This window comes from Lolium perenne, chromosome 5 (genome assembly GCF_019359855.2).
Source record: "Lolium perenne isolate Kyuss_39 chromosome 5, Kyuss_2.0, whole genome shotgun sequence".
In the NCBI taxonomy this organism is placed as follows: Eukaryota; Viridiplantae; Streptophyta; class Magnoliopsida; order Poales; family Poaceae; genus Lolium; species Lolium perenne.
Genome location: NC_067248.2, coordinates 143760684 through 143776532, shown reverse-complemented (window position 1 = coordinate 143776532; position 15849 = coordinate 143760684). Strand labels below are relative to the sequence as shown.

At 45.6% G+C, this 15849-nt stretch overlaps 2 protein-coding genes and 1 pseudogene across 7 annotated transcripts; all 3 read right to left on the bottom strand.

Moving 5' to 3' along the window:
- Positions 1-640: 640 nt before the first annotated feature.
- Positions 641-12142, bottom strand: LOC127300141 (cupincin). 6 transcript variants are annotated; one of them, XM_071820022.1, is made up of 11 exons: positions 11997-12142; positions 10172-10733; positions 9528-9608; positions 9187-9459; positions 8639-9111; positions 8017-8109; positions 7854-7928; positions 4239-4432; positions 2829-2925; positions 1859-1978; positions 641-1598 (listed from the first exon to the last, which is right to left on the bottom strand). In XM_071820022.1, exons 2-6 carry the CDS (start codon positions 10688-10690, stop codon positions 8100-8102), a joined length of 1356 nt encoding a protein of 451 aa, XP_071676123.1. In that variant the 5' UTR covers positions 10691-10733; positions 11997-12142; the 3' UTR covers positions 641-1598; positions 1859-1978; positions 2829-2925; positions 4239-4432; positions 7854-7928; positions 8017-8099. The 6 variants fall into 6 exon arrangements, with proteins under 6 accessions (XP_071676123.1, XP_071676124.1, XP_071676125.1 ...); XM_071820023.1 differs by having other exon boundaries at positions 1859-1975; XM_071820024.1 differs by having other exon boundaries at positions 1859-2925; positions 8474-9111.
- LOC127300143 (uncharacterized) lies at positions 4935-6266 on the bottom strand (annotated as a pseudogene).
- An 827-nt stretch (positions 12143-12969) lies between the features above and the next one.
- LOC127300144 (uncharacterized) lies at positions 12970-15594 on the bottom strand. Its single transcript, XM_051330221.2, has 8 exons — positions 15444-15594; positions 14862-15030; positions 14443-14533; positions 14289-14347; positions 14112-14172; positions 13645-13735; positions 13473-13549; positions 12970-13220 (listed from the first exon to the last, which is right to left on the bottom strand). Exons 1-8 carry the CDS (start codon positions 15469-15471, stop codon positions 13092-13094), a joined length of 705 nt encoding a protein of 234 aa, XP_051186181.1. The 5' UTR covers positions 15472-15594; the 3' UTR covers positions 12970-13091.
- Positions 15595-15849: the final 255 nt, after the last annotated feature.

Below are 15849 nucleotides of genomic sequence, written 5' to 3'. Positions count from 1 at the left end.
GATACACTTTTCTGCGAAACTTAACGTGCATATATAACATCGATATATACGATCTCTTTTGACATTTTAAAGCGTTTTTTCCCGTATAGCAGGAGCATATGCTCCCATGTTTGTTTAAAAGTGGGTTTTCGGTGATGTATCCGACATTTTGTTAGGCGCGCAGCCCAACCGCCACACTGATTATTCACGGGTACGTTGCTTCTTTTAGTTCCCTTTCCTCGGTTCCTCGTCCATAGAGATGTAGCAGATAGAGATGTTTTTTTAGCTAGTTCCTCGTTCTTCTTTTACAATAGACCTCAAATCAAATATCAGTACCACACAAACTCCTTGCAGTTCTCTGATTATCATTCGGTGCAGTTTTGTGATTTGTTACCATGCATGGTTGGCCTCGTTCAACTACGAGGTTGCAGTTTCGTCCCATGCTGATCCGTGTAATGTATCATCAAGGCACACAAGTTAAGACTGCATACAGTTATCTCCTAACTCCTAAGATACAAAACAAAAGTTTTCGCTAGTATTGATTCACTCTGCTCTGTTGTTCTACCAAGTGAGTTTTTCAGTGATTGTTCAGGCTACGAATTTTAATCCAGGCCATTATTTGGCACAGTTTCAGCACGCTGTTAGCAGGCCGGCAGCAGGCTAACCAAAGCTGGGTGCCTGACGAACCCAGGGCAGCTTTTCATTGATCATTATTAGAGGAAAAAGAGAGTTTTACAAGGGCCTTTTCGTCTCGTACATGGCTCAAAGAAGATACAAACAGCTACTAGTTGTCAAAAAAAAAAGTGACAGAAACAGCTACTCCATGCAAGCAATCAGGAAAAATCGCGCCTGGCTAACTAAATTCAGTCCCGCTCTCGGGATGTGTCTATCAGCTTCCTGGTTCTGTTGCGTCCGGCCTGATGCCACATTGATAGCTCCACTATGATTTTGGGCGAACACCTAGAATGAAATAGCATTGCTTCTGAACACCCTCTGGTTACGCCCCTTCCATGATGACCACCAAACTAACTGAAGGAGAGAACTCAAAGCCCGCCAATGAGGCTCTGGAACGGAGTAAGCTGAGACAGACCGTTGATCCAGAAGTTTGACGTCACTGTTTACTCGCATGGCTGGCATTGGGGGGTGGCAGTGATCCAGGATCAACTGCCAAAGAGCTCTGATGAAGGAGAACTCCGCAAGGAGGTGAACTGAAGCCTCGGGCATAATTCTGTAAAGCGAGCATATGGGATTGCAAGTACAGCCTTGCTTCAGCGGGTTATCTACTGTCAAACACTTGCCACGGACGGCGAGCCATGAGAAAATCTGGAATCCGATTTCCCGGCCAGGCCTGAAAACTGCAGCAGGTTGCACCTTGCCAGCCAGGCCTCCATCCGTCCACTTCCAAGTCACTAAGTCGGGGACGTCAGCGTTCGGCTGAATATGTTCCAGCAGAGTCCAAATCTCAGTGAACTGGGTGATTGCATTGCCAGAGAGTGTCCGCCGGAGGTGTCTCATCCATCTTGCATCCACAGGGACTTCTCTGACCAATAGCATCTTCCTGGTACAATGAGCAGGCAGCAGCAGCAGCAGCAGCAGATGAGGAGGTAGAAGCTGGCAAGCTGCACAAGAAGCATTCGGTCAGTTTTAGATAATCAGAGGTAGCCGTCAAATAAGAGAAAAAAGCTAAATGACTAGTGCATGCTTCATCCCTTGCATATTGCATTTTCATCATTTAGTACTGAAAGTTCTACTGAAGCACTAACAACCTAACTGTAGGAATTGTTATAGTATTTTTTTCCTTATGAAAAGTTGACTGAATAAATTGACGAATTCGCTGGAAGAAATGCGAAGTTAAAACTTAGCTGATGATCCAACTTACCAGGATCCGAAGAAGCCGCCTAACCAAGGACCCCAACAACCAGGACCACCCGGAAATCAAGGCCCCCAGGTTGTACCAGACGCCACCCTCCAGGTCCTTCATGCCCATGCAGATCAGCTGCTGAATGCTAACTACATCTTAGGAACAACTCAACCAGGACACGATCCATCTCCTGATGGATGATGCAATAGTTCGTCGAGGTGATGAATTGATATATGTAAGTGCAGTGAGAACTGATAGCTGTGCATTCAAGTGCAGTTCCATGGATCACATGCTACTCTCACCCAGTGGCCTATGTTCCAACCAGGGTCACTAACCAGGTCTATGTCCAGCTACTAGTCTGAATTTTCTGCCAAACTCAGACACTGATTACATAGGATAGCTACTCCCCTAGGCCATAGGTTTCGGTGACCTGTTGACAGTACACATGATCAGGGGTGCACCTTCTGTGCCTGCGATTGCGGAATTTATGGATATGTGGGATTTGGTGATGAATTGATATATGCATGTACAGTGAGAATTAGCTGGCATTCAAGTGCCGTTCCATGGATTTCGGTGACCTGTTGACAGTACACATGATCAGGGGTGCACCTTCTGTGCCTGCGATTGCGGAATTTATGGATATGTGGGATTTGGTGATGAATCGATATATGCATGTACAGTGAGAATTAGCTGTGCATTCAAGTGCCGTTCCATGGATCACCTGCTACTCTCGCCAGTGGCCTATATTCCAACCAGAGTCACTAACCATGTGTATGTCCAGCTACTAGTCTGAATTTTCTGCCTACTCTAACCTCACAACAGGTCCCTAACCACACAAGAGGCCTGGTGATGCCCTATTTAAGACATGAACCAACATGGGACCTGAGCTAGACGATGTCAAGCCTTTCTTGTGCTTAATAGTAAAAAATTTGGTTCTCGAATTTACATTCAGATGCCTTATTTGATTCTGTAACAGGAGGAATGGTACCTCTATTTGCAAGAATATGATACGATTAACTGCCATTGAGATGTAACCAGAACTTTCATGTTGCAACCTGTAATTTTACAAATGGTGTTCCCTGTACCTGCAATGCACATGAGCATTATTACCTAATGAAAGAGAATGAAATCGAGAGAATGGATCGTTAGGATGGTGGATAGTAAGACAAAAAAAACAAGAAAGAAATAGAATGAAAAATAACATTCAGATTGAATCTACATACGTACTGGCTACCAGGACAATCATGTAACCCTCACTCCCATAAATATTACCTAACCATATCTAGGTGCTTTTACCATAAAAAGCAACTAGATGCACCTAGATATCTATGAACTGCACTTGGTAATCAATTCAAATGGAACGAGCTATCATTCATTTATTTCAAGTTAAAGGTGATTCTTATGACACTAATCTGCAGACAAAAGTCTAAAAAAATCTAAAAACTAAACAGAAAAAGAAGAGTCTCACGAGTTACAGGTACTACTCAGCGGAGTGGGTGTCAAGGTGGAGTTCAGACCTTGATGAGGCGAGGGACGTGAGCAAACAAGTGCGCAGTATAAATTGTGTTCACCAGCCCATCATCCAATTTTGACAGCTAATTGATATTCTAAATGTTCTGACCCACAAATTGTTGATCAAGTTATTAACAATTGTGATCACATCATGTCACTACTGCACCAGAAATGCACTAAACCAAGATTACACACGGAAATATGTGTAATAAATAAATAAAATATAGGAGAATTTTTCTATGGAGGGGGGAGGGAGTGGATAATCACATTGGAGAGATTGTGGCCTCTGGATAAATATGTGAAATTTACAGCGGATAACTCCCTAGAAAATGCCACTGAGATACCAAAGAATGGAACCTCCCAGTCTCCTATATTATCTAAAAAGCATTCCTACTGAATCAAAACACTGAGTCAGAGCTTCTTTGAGAGCAGTATGCTACTTTGCAGTTCTATGCTTCTACTTCTACCTTTTATTTGAGAGCACTGTATGTTGCACTTTTTATTCAAGATGAAATAGATTTCAGAAAGTTGGAAGGGAAATCAAAATAGTACCAGTGATTTGAGGAAAAATTAGGATGTAATAACTTATGAGGTGCTTAAAATGATAACACTATAACATACAGTTAGAGTGATTGCTAAGAAGCGAAACAAGTATATTGCTGTGACATTAAGCCCAACTTGAGTAAAAATGTTCTTTTATTAAAAATAATAACGGTACTACTCATCTCAATATATCCAGTGATCGGATTCTTAGATCAATATAATTCATGTGTGACATTAAGCCCAACCGGAGTAAAAACGTTCTTTTATTTAAAAAAATAATCGTACTACAAATCTGTGTATTAAACATTAGGATTATTGATCCATCTCTGCATGGAAAACTAACCTGAAGCACAATAATCCGATAATAAATCATGACTCAATAAAGAGCCCGCCTCAAAGGGTATGATCAGATGCCGATCAAAGGGAGTACACCTTAACCCAAACTCACAGTTCATCAAAGCAGAGAACCGCGCATATCAATTACAGAAAACCGCCGAAAACTCCCAAATCAACACCATGCCCTGTCCTGATTGTAATCTGCATATATCAAAGCACAACAAAGTCATATAGCAAAGGAAAAAAGAAAAGCTTAAAGAGTTCTGTATGTGTAAGAAATGACTAAACTGCAGAAATTTGCAAAGAAATTAGTTCATAAGCCTTGTTCACTAATTAAAGATACTTGCTGGAAGCATTTAAATATTAACATATGGGGTTACAAATCCATTGGAATTACCGAACTACAAACATGATCGAGCACATAATATCAATTGCAGAAATATCTTTAGGTCTTTTTCACCAATTTAAGGTAGCATTTAGATATCAATTATTAACAAACAAAAAAGGATAAATGTGCTTTGGATCCACCTGATTTGAGCAATGGCTGCTCGATATGTTCATCCAAGACCATCGGTGGTACCATATATACAAGTGATCCCACTTTTAACTTTGGTCAGCAATTATTTAATTTTAATCACAAACTGATGAAATTAGAAGACAAACGTTGCTCGATGTTGAAGAATTTCACAGAGAAGAAGGATCATAATTAAATCAAACCTTTTATTAATATTAATAACTCAGACACCGATTACATAGGATAGCTACTCCCCTAGGCCATAGGTTTCGGTGACCCGTTGACAGTACACATGAACTAAGCTAGGCTGCCGTCGATTCTGGCTACAAGAGAATCAACTAGGCTGCCATCGATTCTGACTACAAGAATCAACTAGGCTGCCATTGATTCTGACTACAGCTAACACAAGCATTCATCTAGACTGAGCCTGAAATCGCAATCGGTGGCGCAACTGATTCAGTTGGTCCACAAGAAGTAGGGGCAGGCGGCTCCCATGGCTGGCGTCCAGTTGCCACACCCCCAGAAGCACCTCCCCTGTGTCTGCCCTGGCACCGCCATAACGCCTCCTCGGCTCGCCACTCCGCAGTAGCAGGCACCCCCGCACAGACTTGTGTGAGGCTGCTGCTCCTCCTCCTCCTTGTGCTGGATCGGCGGCGGCGCCAAGGAGCCGGTAATGGCGATCTTGGCGCCCCTGCGCATAATCTCCACAAGAAGTGCGCCGTGTTGCGCGCGTCATCGAGCCCGCAGTGCAGGCGGCCTTCCCACTGTAACCCAGCGGCCCGGACGGCCTCCTGCAGATTGACGCGCCCTACGCCCCCGAGCACCGCCTGGAAGGGAACCCTGAGGTTGACCCAGCGATCGAAGTAGGCCGGCTTCTCAATCCCCTTGAAGACGCACTCCGATTCAAGCATAGTCCGGCAGTCCCAATCCCCCCACGTGACGACGGCCAAGCTGCCGCCTTTCCTGGCCCCTGCCGTCGCCGCCTGCAGCCAGCGGTGGTGCAGCAGAAGCGCCTCGCTGAGATCCACCCCTCCATCGACGTCCTCCTGCCGGATCCCTGTGAGGTCCCTGCAAAACGGGGTCAGCACTGGATGGTACTTGGGGCGGACGTACCTGCGGAAGGCGGATTGGATGCGGCCGGTGGCGCCGTCGACGAGCACGGAGGGGAACTCGATAATCTCTTGCGGGTAAATCCGCTTGTCCTTCTCGCACGTGGCCTCGAAATCCACGACCAAGAAGAACTCGAACTCCTGCAGCAGGTGAGGCGCCTGAGCCCACGGCGCCGCCGCGCTCGACATCGTCGTCCGCCGCCGAGGGAAAGCACGCGCGCGCGATCACCGGGAAACGGAGCGCTGAGAAGCTAGGGTTTGTCGAGAGCTGGATCAGATCGAGATCTCGGGAGGGGGGAGCTAGGGTTTCGATCCGGCGGGCGAATTGCGGCCTTAAATCCACCGGAAGGATCTCCGTCTCCGACATGAACTCGAACTCGAACTCAGACTGCGTAGAGTTTACGCGGGATTCAGATCTGGGCCGCGTTGACGCGGGTTATGCTGGGCCCGACATCGTTATTTCTTTTTTCTCAAATTGGTGGTGCGTCACCTTTTTCATTGGCTCAAAAAAAAAAAAGTCCTTGCAAGATAAGCTAAAAAAAAAAACGTGCTTGCAAGAATTTCCTTTTTTGTTTCATGGTCTAGCAGATATAACCTATTCAGAGCAAACCAAAAAATAACCGCAAGTTTGCGGTGCCAGGTCAAAAAAAAGTCCCATGCAGATACCGGAAAAATAGCTGGCCTCCAATTTTATTTTTCATCAAACCCGCATCGTTTCTCGAAATATTGCATATACACGGACTTGAGGCCTAGATTCCCCTGCATCGCTCCAAAAAGGTTGGTGGGGGGGATATTTAGCTCGGAAGCCTCCTTTCCTCGCCGCCGCTGCCACCGTCGGTGGTTGATTCTAGCCATCCCCAAGTTTGTCGCTGCGCGGACAGTGTCCCTTACCACCGCCACCTGACTTCCCATCATTTTTCGTGAAATTACGCCAAAATTCGATGTATTGGAGCTACGGTGGCATGCGCAGCCGCTGAAACAAGGGTAGGCCAGTGCAGCGGCCTAGACAAGGTGCGTTCAGCCAGCAGCGTTGCGCGTCGGCATGGGCGAGGGTTGTGCGGCCCTGCCTTGGGCGAGGGGGCGGGTCTGTGCGAAGTGCGGTAACGCGACGCGATGGCCTAGCGAGGGGTGGGCGGCGTGGCTGTTCGTCAAGGGGCGGTGGGTCAGCGCAGCCACGGGATTCGAACAGCCACGGGATTCGAACAGGAGGTGGGGGCGGCAGGTTTCATGGAGGAAGAAGCTTAAAGAAAAAAGAAGGTGCGCCCTTTTTAGATCGATGGGCGTGCGATCGAAGGCTAGCATGATGGTGCAAAAGACGTTTCGTGCTAGTGCTTTTTAGATGGCTAGTTAAGGGGGACACTCGTCACGTCCGTGTTGTGTCCACCGACGCATTCCCAATCCAATAGGTCACTTTGCATCGAGCCAGGTCTTACCCATTTACTGTCAATGCGGACCGAAATGGACATGTTTGGGGCTCCTTTGATTCATAGGATTTGCATAAAAATTGTGTAGGATTTAGATTCATAGAAAAATTCCATACACTTGTTGTTTAACTTATACAAACATATCCTATAGGAATTAATCCTATAAGAGTCTTGTAGTGTAAATCCTATAAAAAAATTAGGTCATACAGTACATCATGAAATATTTCTTCGCTGCTACAATCAAACACGCTTCATTTTCCGATATGATTCAAAGAGATATGACATCCAAATCCCATGCTTTTCTATTTCTATACTTTCGTTATCCTATGAATCAAAGGAACCCTTGATCCATTTGCTTCGGGCTGATGAAGATGCCCTTACCACAAAACATACATGTATACTTCCACAGTTCTACAGTTCTACACTTACGAGCAAAAATGGTACCAGATGTCTTGAACACCCTAATCAAGTGTAAGAGTAAGACTTTCGGCTTCTCATAACTTGATCACAGGATACCACTATCGTCTATCACTTTAAAAATATTCAGGTAATAATGCATGATGTTTTATACATACCAGAGTGTGTGCTGCTTCTGGTGAAAGGCTTCCCTTCTTCACAAACTACATGGTCAGCAATTAATTCAACAACACCTGCACCAACAATGGTGAAACTTTAGTAAATCCAGCCATTTTGCTCGGTAGCTTCAAAGAACTGTGTAAGTGTAAAGGAGCTACAAACCTCTGTTTAGGCAAACTGGCAGTCCTTGTTTGCCTATAAAGGGTTCCATTTCATGAAAAAAAACTGTTCCAGAAGGCCTTCCTTTAGCTCCACCTGAAACATTGTAAATGTGTAAATTCAGTTAACCATATATATCATACAAGAAACAGCAAGTGCAATTTATTTCTGAACAATAACACAATTTACATATTCATTCATTGATGTGTGTCCCTATCATAAACAGTAACTCTCAACAGAGAGCTACTATCTGAATATAAACATGATAACACAACTAACTCCAGGAATAATGTTGACCTTCCTTTTCAGTCATATCACTATTACTAGTTAAATGCCCAGAATCATCAAAAAGAGAACATTTTGTTTGTTAACCAGGGTACGACTTTGGTTCAACGCATCCTGTTAATTTGTTTTCTGAAACTAAACGCTATGAAGGAACACATGAAAGCAAAATCAATACCGTTACAGTAGCAATATACTTCCTGCTCATACATACAGTACTTAGCATCTTCTCAGCTGGCTCGGCGGGTACGTGCCAGCTGCTACTTATTCCAGCGGCTACCTGATCGAACTGCATGCGCGCTGCGCACAAAACCTCGCTCTAGATCGTCGCACTACCACTCACATGTTGGAGACGCAGCCACGGCTCTGCTGCTGCGGGCCGTGTAGGAACACGGACTCCGTCTGCGCGCCGATGACCCTGTCTGCCGCCTCCCTGCCCTGTTCACCGAACACGATCGCCTTGGCCGGCGGGTCCAGCTGCTTCAGCAAGCTGTTGCCGCCCGCCAGGAACACCTCCTCGTCGTTGCCAGAGCCCACGCCGAAGCAGACCACGGCCAGGTTCCCATCGTTCCCGGCCACGAACGTCGCCGGGTAGCCCGCCGGGAGCACGATGACCGACCCCTCCTTGATCTGGGCCGTCACTTGCTTGTACCCTCTCGATTTCATCATCTGCTGCTCCTCACTGCCATGCTCGCGGCGCTCCGACCGGCCGGAGTCGGACTTGTGCGGGCACGCCATCTCGAAGTAGCCTCTCCCCTCCACGACCACGGCGATCGTGGTCGCGCGGGTGGTGTATCTCGGTGCCATCATCGACCCCTGCACGCGCCACCATCGATCAAGTCAAGTTGCGTGTGTTGTTACAAAACGAGCTAGCTAATCTTTTCTACGTACGCTGGTGATGTTGGCGATGCCGACTTCCATGTCGAGGTCACGGAGGTGGCGGCACTCGTCGCCGGTGATCACGTGCATCCTGCCGTTGTTGTTTGAGTAGCGGGGCTTCTGGCCGAGGAGGCTGGTCGGCTTGATTTCCTCCTCCTTGGAGCCTGAGCCCCCGCCGCCCCTGGAGCACAACCTGCTCAGCTCCTGGATCTGCTCCTCCGACGCCTGCCATATCTCCCCCTTGCTCTGCCTCTCGAACACTCTCTCCAGTTCATCCCGGCGCGACTGTTAAAGTCAAGCAAAATCATTCGGTCAGATGAACAAAGAAAATGTCAAAGAGTTATGTCACGTACATTGAATGCCGCCTGGAGAACCTCGTCGCTGAAGGCGCTCAAGTAAGAATCCGGGCCCTCGCCTCCAACAGGGAAGAATTCCTGCACATGCAGCACGCCCAGCTCAGCCCATAAATTACGGTTGCAAAGCGGTTCGATCGATCGAGTGCGTTGTTAAAAATAATCTTGCCTTAGTGAATTCAGTGTTCAAGAGTAAGAGTCCTAGTAGTTTTAGTGTTGTCCGGTTTGGAGTCAGCAAGATTGCTGGTAGGTTTGGTTAGTCTGGTTACGTTAAGAGTTGTAATCAGCTAGGTAGCATGCAGTGGTTAGTTCTTGTCCGTGCGTGTGTCCTAGTTGCTAAAAGTAGAGCAGTACTAGTCTTGTATATGTATTGAGTCAGTTTAGGAGAGGTGCAGAGTTTGAGTCCAAGCAGTTTCAGGTTCAAGTTAGGCGTCCAAGTCTAGGTTTAGGTTATTTGGCTGTGAGTGAATATATATGCGCGTCCAGGCTGAAGATTTATAACTCAGAGAACAGAAAAGAAATAAAGAGAATAAAATTAGTAGCAACACACCGGCGTCCTAGGCAATTTTTTTTTGTGTGTGTGTGTTCATCTATATTGATATGATTGATTCGTAGGCGAATTCCAACACGCGTCAGTCGCTCACCTCAAAGCTGGCGTAGTTGAGGAGCATGACGACGCGGAGCCACTTGGAGCGGTGTGTGTTGGCGGAGTACAGGATGGAGCCGGCCGGGATGACCATCACGTCGCCTTCCCTCAAGCACAACGACTCCCGCCTCCCCTTCCTCAGCAGCACCAGCACGCCCTCGCCTTCCTTCACGTACAAGACCTTGTCGGCGTCGAAGTGGCTGGGCTGCAGGAACGCGCGCGGCGCCACTTCCAGGTACGCCACGCGGTAGTCGCCCACGGAGCCACGCAGCAGTTTGTCGTCGAACCGCTCTAGCAGCTTGAAGTGGCCGAGAGGCGTGCGCGACCACTCACGGAAGCTTTCCTCGCCGAAGTAGTACGGCCGGCCACCGTCGCCGGAATGCCCTTTTCCCCATTCCGCCCGACCTTCTGCTGTCCTCCATCCTACCTCTTCCACATCCCTCGACGCGAACGCAAACGAGAGGCATAGGCACAGGGCTAGCGCCACCAATGGCGATCTTGCTGCCAGAGTCTTCATTGCAATCGATGCTGCTGGTGATCATCCACCTCCGGCACACCCTCTGCCACGAATATAAATATGCAGATGAGGAGTTAGCGCTCTGCATTCCTTAAAAATCCTAGTAGGACCTGGTTGCATTCGACTAGCTACAACTATTCAGCGAAGTAGACAGAAAACAGTGCATGAACTAAAATGACAGAAACAGCAAATATATACCGCTATCATTACCTATAATACATTTTCAGAACACATGTAAACTCATGTAGTTGGTATGTTAAATTGCTTTAAAAGCAGCAACGAAAAAAATACATCAAAACCAAACCTGCCGCAGCAGCATCCAATCGCCAATTCAAGCAAAACAAGTGTAGATAAAATGCTTAACCCGTAAGCCATCAACTACAGAGATACGAGGGTGCTGGGTGCAAGCAAAAATGGACCAGCCAAAGAAAATGGCAGATACTTGTAAAATCGATCCACACAAAACAATTCTACATACAAGTTGAATTGATCTCCGGCCCGTCCCTCTACATGAATAGAGATCCCTATCGCTGAAGATGTGCCACTGAATTTGCGACAAAAAACAAAACTCACGGCATCACAAAAACACCATAGACTACTATGCAGGAGAAGATGTCTATTAGATAAGCAGGGATATGCAGAGATGCACAATACGTAGGATTCAGTAGGGCACAATTCATATCAGGGGCAGGCTGGTGCAAAGCAAATATGCACTGTTTACAAAAGCCAAGCAACACAAAATCTATATCCACTGCAGATGCACAATACGTAGGATGATTCAGTAGGGCACACCACATGTCCTTGACTAAACACCATGCAGTCTGTGCTGCACCTCACACGCCCAAGGCCATTTATATGCTGCAACTTGGACAACAACAATTCAGGCCGAACCTGAAACTTCTCCACCCAGCATAAGGAAAACGAAACATAGGAGAAAACTCTGAATCTAAGTGAGACTGGGTTGGTTTGGAGGGATTCAGTGGCAGAGCGAGAGCACTCATGGGGCATGGGCAGAGCGGAAGAGCCTATGCACAGCAACGGCGGCCGGCGTTTACCCCAGTAAACAGTAGCACTAAGCGCTACAGCCTAAACTGTAGCAGGACACCCTCGTCCCCTCTACAGCCTAAACTGACAACGGAATAGCTCAAGAAACCAGGAAATCGACAGCACCAAATCAGAAACATGACCATCTAGAAACCCTAGTTCCTACAATTGGGGATTCATCACTCGATTTCTGCTGTGCTCTCGTGGAGGGGGAATAGGCAAGCAAAGGACCAGCGGGGGAGAGAGAAGTGGAGGAGTTTACCTGAACCTGATAGAATCAGGCAGCACGAGCTCGTCGGCGAGTTATACGGCGATGCAGCGCTCCGGCGAGGCTCCGGCCGACAACCCACCCCCACTGCCCTCGAGCCGCCGTTGCTTCTCGAATAGCTCGGTGGGGAAATGATGAGCGGTGGCCAAACCATTAAAAGCGGCAAAACAATCAGAAACATAAAAAGAAAATGAAAATGCCTACTGCAGCTGCCCTGTGGGTCATGCTAGTCAGTGACTACAAAAAGAAAATGTCTACTGCAGGGAGAAGCAGGAAGTTCAACTGAACTAGTTTCTCGTCGGGATTTTTATTGTCCAATCGTCTATGCCAGCTTTACCAATTTTTATATCATGAGCAAAGTCAAAACGATATGGCCTTAATTTTTTTTGGGGCAAAGTTCCTAGTACAGATTCTTATGCTTAGCCTTGTCTCACCTCTCATGTCAATGAAAAAAAAAAACCTCCCATTGAATGTTAGCTTAACTCGTGTGTGGTTAGCAATATGATTATTAGTGTAAACTAAAATGGTGATTGATGTATCTCAATTTAAAAGTTAGTCAAAATTTAGAAGCAGTTTATACGTTATAACATCAAATCATATTCTGTGAGCTTGAACACAGGTGCTCACCATGGATCGGTTGTGGCACTTTAAGTTTACTAAAAAAATGAGGATATTATATTTTTCTTATGAACATATTTTGTGTTGTAACATGTGGACTTGCCAAATTTCAATAAAAAAATGCGAAAATTGGAGTCTGCACAGAGGACACAAGAGTTCGGATCTTGTTCTTCCAAAACAGTTGTTTTTCTTTGTGCTCCTCCACTGTTTTTGTGTTGTAACACGGCACTCTTTCTGGCAAAAAAATTCTGCTGACATCCTCCTCTATTTTTCTCAGGAAAAATAACTCTTACAATGCCTGTCAAATTTTACTGCTAATAGCTCATACGAATATTAGGACCAAACGAAATGCACAACTGGGGCAGATCATATATTTGAGATTCCAAGGGTACAAAGGCATATCAGAAAACTGTCTTAACACAGCAAGACAACAATAGTGCCACCATAAACTCAGCATTGCCATCCACAACCTTAAGATGATTCATCAGCATCACCAGCTGTCAGCTGAGCCAAGCCTTCCTTGTACACTTCAAAGTCATCCGAAGACCAGCGGCAGACAAGGTACAGTCGGAATGTTGCCATCTGCACCCCAAGCAAACGCTGCAACAAGAAAATCAAAGGGACATTAATACAAACGAAGCAGGTTCCACAGCTCTACACTTACGAGTAAAAATGGTACCAGATGCCTGGATAAACCAAATCAAGTGTAAGAGTAAGACTTTGTACCAAGTGAAGCATCTACCTATGTGTTAGGTAAACCATTGCCATAACTTGATCAAAGGATATGGTTATCATGTATCTAACTTTTAACTAACATTTATGCAGCTAATAATGCATGCTATTTATACATACCAGAGTGTGTGCTGCTTCTGGTGAAAGGGGCTTCCCTTCTTCACATACTACATGGTCAGCAATTAATTCAACAACACCTGAACCAGCAAGGCAGCAACGGTCAACTTTAGGAAATCCAACCATTTTGTTTGGTAGCTTCAAGGAGCTGTGTAAATGTAATGGGGCTACAAACCTTTGTTTAGACGAACTGGCAGTCCTTGTTTGCGTATAAAGGGTTCCATTTCATGGGAAAACTTTTCCAGAGGACCTTCCTTTAGCTCCACCTGGAACATTGTATATGTGTTAATTGAGTTAACCATATCATACAAGAAGCTGCAAGGGCAACTTATTTCTGAACAATAACACGATTTAAATATGCATTCATTGATGTATCCTATACAGGCTAAGCAGCTATCATAAACAGTAATTCTGAACAGAGTGCTACTATGTGAATATAGATGTGATAACACAACTAACTCCAGGAATAATGTTGACCTTCCTTTTCACAGTCATATCACTATTACTAATTAAATGCTCAGAACCATCAAAAAGATAACATTGTGTTTGGTAACCAGGGTACGACTTTGGTTCAAAACATGGCATTCATTTGTTTTCGGAAGCTAAACACAATGAACAAACACATGAAAGAAAAAGCAATACCGTTTCGGTGGCAATACTTCCTGTCCTTGCAAAATCAAGCCCTTCGAATTCTCGAAATAATCTGCACACCAGATATATGATCATAAGGTCATAAAATTATTAGAGCGGCAGCAAGTAAATAAGCAAGCATTTAGAACTATTGTGTACAGATAAGAACTATCAGACAATGAGACTAACCTCTCAACATCATCCCTTGGGAGATTCGTGAATAACAATCCAGTATTACCTTGAAGGTACTGGATACAGAAAAGTTACCATCAGCAAAACCTCACAAGAATGCTATAAATTACACTTTTCGATCTTTACCAAACAATGACAAAGAATAAATCACCTTGGAAAGTTTATGCAGGCCTGTTTTTGCTTCATCAGCAGGTGAACGCCCCAATGCGATCTGCATGACCTTCTTTCCAGCAAGAAATATCCTGAGAAGAGAACATATAGGAGCTATTAACATGTCCACAAATTTCTGCAGCAAAAGCCATCCAGTCAAGCTTGGCATGGTGCGTCTACACGATATTTGTCACTTAGCAGGGTTTCAAGTGTACTCTCTAGCAAAATACAACTGCATGAATCAACAAATGAATGCAAATTGTGCTGATTCAGCCCAAATAACTGATGTTAACACTTGCATATATGTCTTTGTTGTAAAGGAGAGAAGATCCAAGAACAACCATATCATAAACTTCCCTCAGCACACCCATACCATTTGGATAGCAGCAGAACACAACATAGTAAATAGCGAAAACCTACCTGCTAGAGGACTTCAGTTGGTCCCTTAAGTCCTTGAGCTTCTGATTCCTCATGTTATTGTAGGTGAAGACATAGGCGCTGCTGTGGCGCTCGATGGCGTCTTTGATTTCCGTGACCACCTTGCCCTTACGCTCTAGACCTGGCTTCTTCTTGGTCTTTGACAAGGTAACTGCGTCCATAAAAAATTGAATCGTTGCGCATGAGGAAAAAGAGAGAGGCTATAACTGTCCACTGAAGTCTTAATACTTGAGGTTCAGGTATTAATTATCAAGAAGCACGGAAATTTGGGAACTGATGCATGAGAAGAGCTGAAGAGGATCCTCGGAAAGGTTCCTCTCATAATTTACAAGAAAACTTGGATATTTGCCAAGCAAGTAACAGAAACTAGAGCTACAAGCAAGCTGAAAATTGACAAGCCAATAATCCCAATCAATAATACATATACCACCACTAATTAGAACAAATTCGGATAGACACGTTTAGACCAGCCAAACTTTGGCCGAATCCAGGAGAAGAACAAGAATCGGGTAGAGAGGTAGGACGGGGCATGGAAGTGCAGTAGAATGGAGCGGGTGAACTGACCTGCGCGATTGCGCTTGGATTTCGGCATGGCGGAGGCTTGGATTCGTCCTCCTTCTCTGCTGTCTTGCGCGTGGCGGCGGGCGGTGCCTAGTGTTCTAGGGTTTTGAGAGGGGTTCTCTCTCTTGTCTTGGGTTCGCTTTTGTTTGCGTTGCGCCGCGCGAGGAGAGACACAGACCGCAGGACAGGCATGGGTTGGGCCGGGTTGGGCTAGACTAGCCCCGGCCCATCAATGTCTACATTCCCAGAAATATAAAAATCAACGTAGATATTTTTCCTAACAAAAAATTAAAGGCCAGCGCTAGGCATCAGGCTGTAAAAACGCCACCCATCAGCTGCCTTCTAGATCGTCTGATCAACTTAAGTGAGCGATTCTGGCCCAATCAAGATATAAAACGGTTCGTATTTC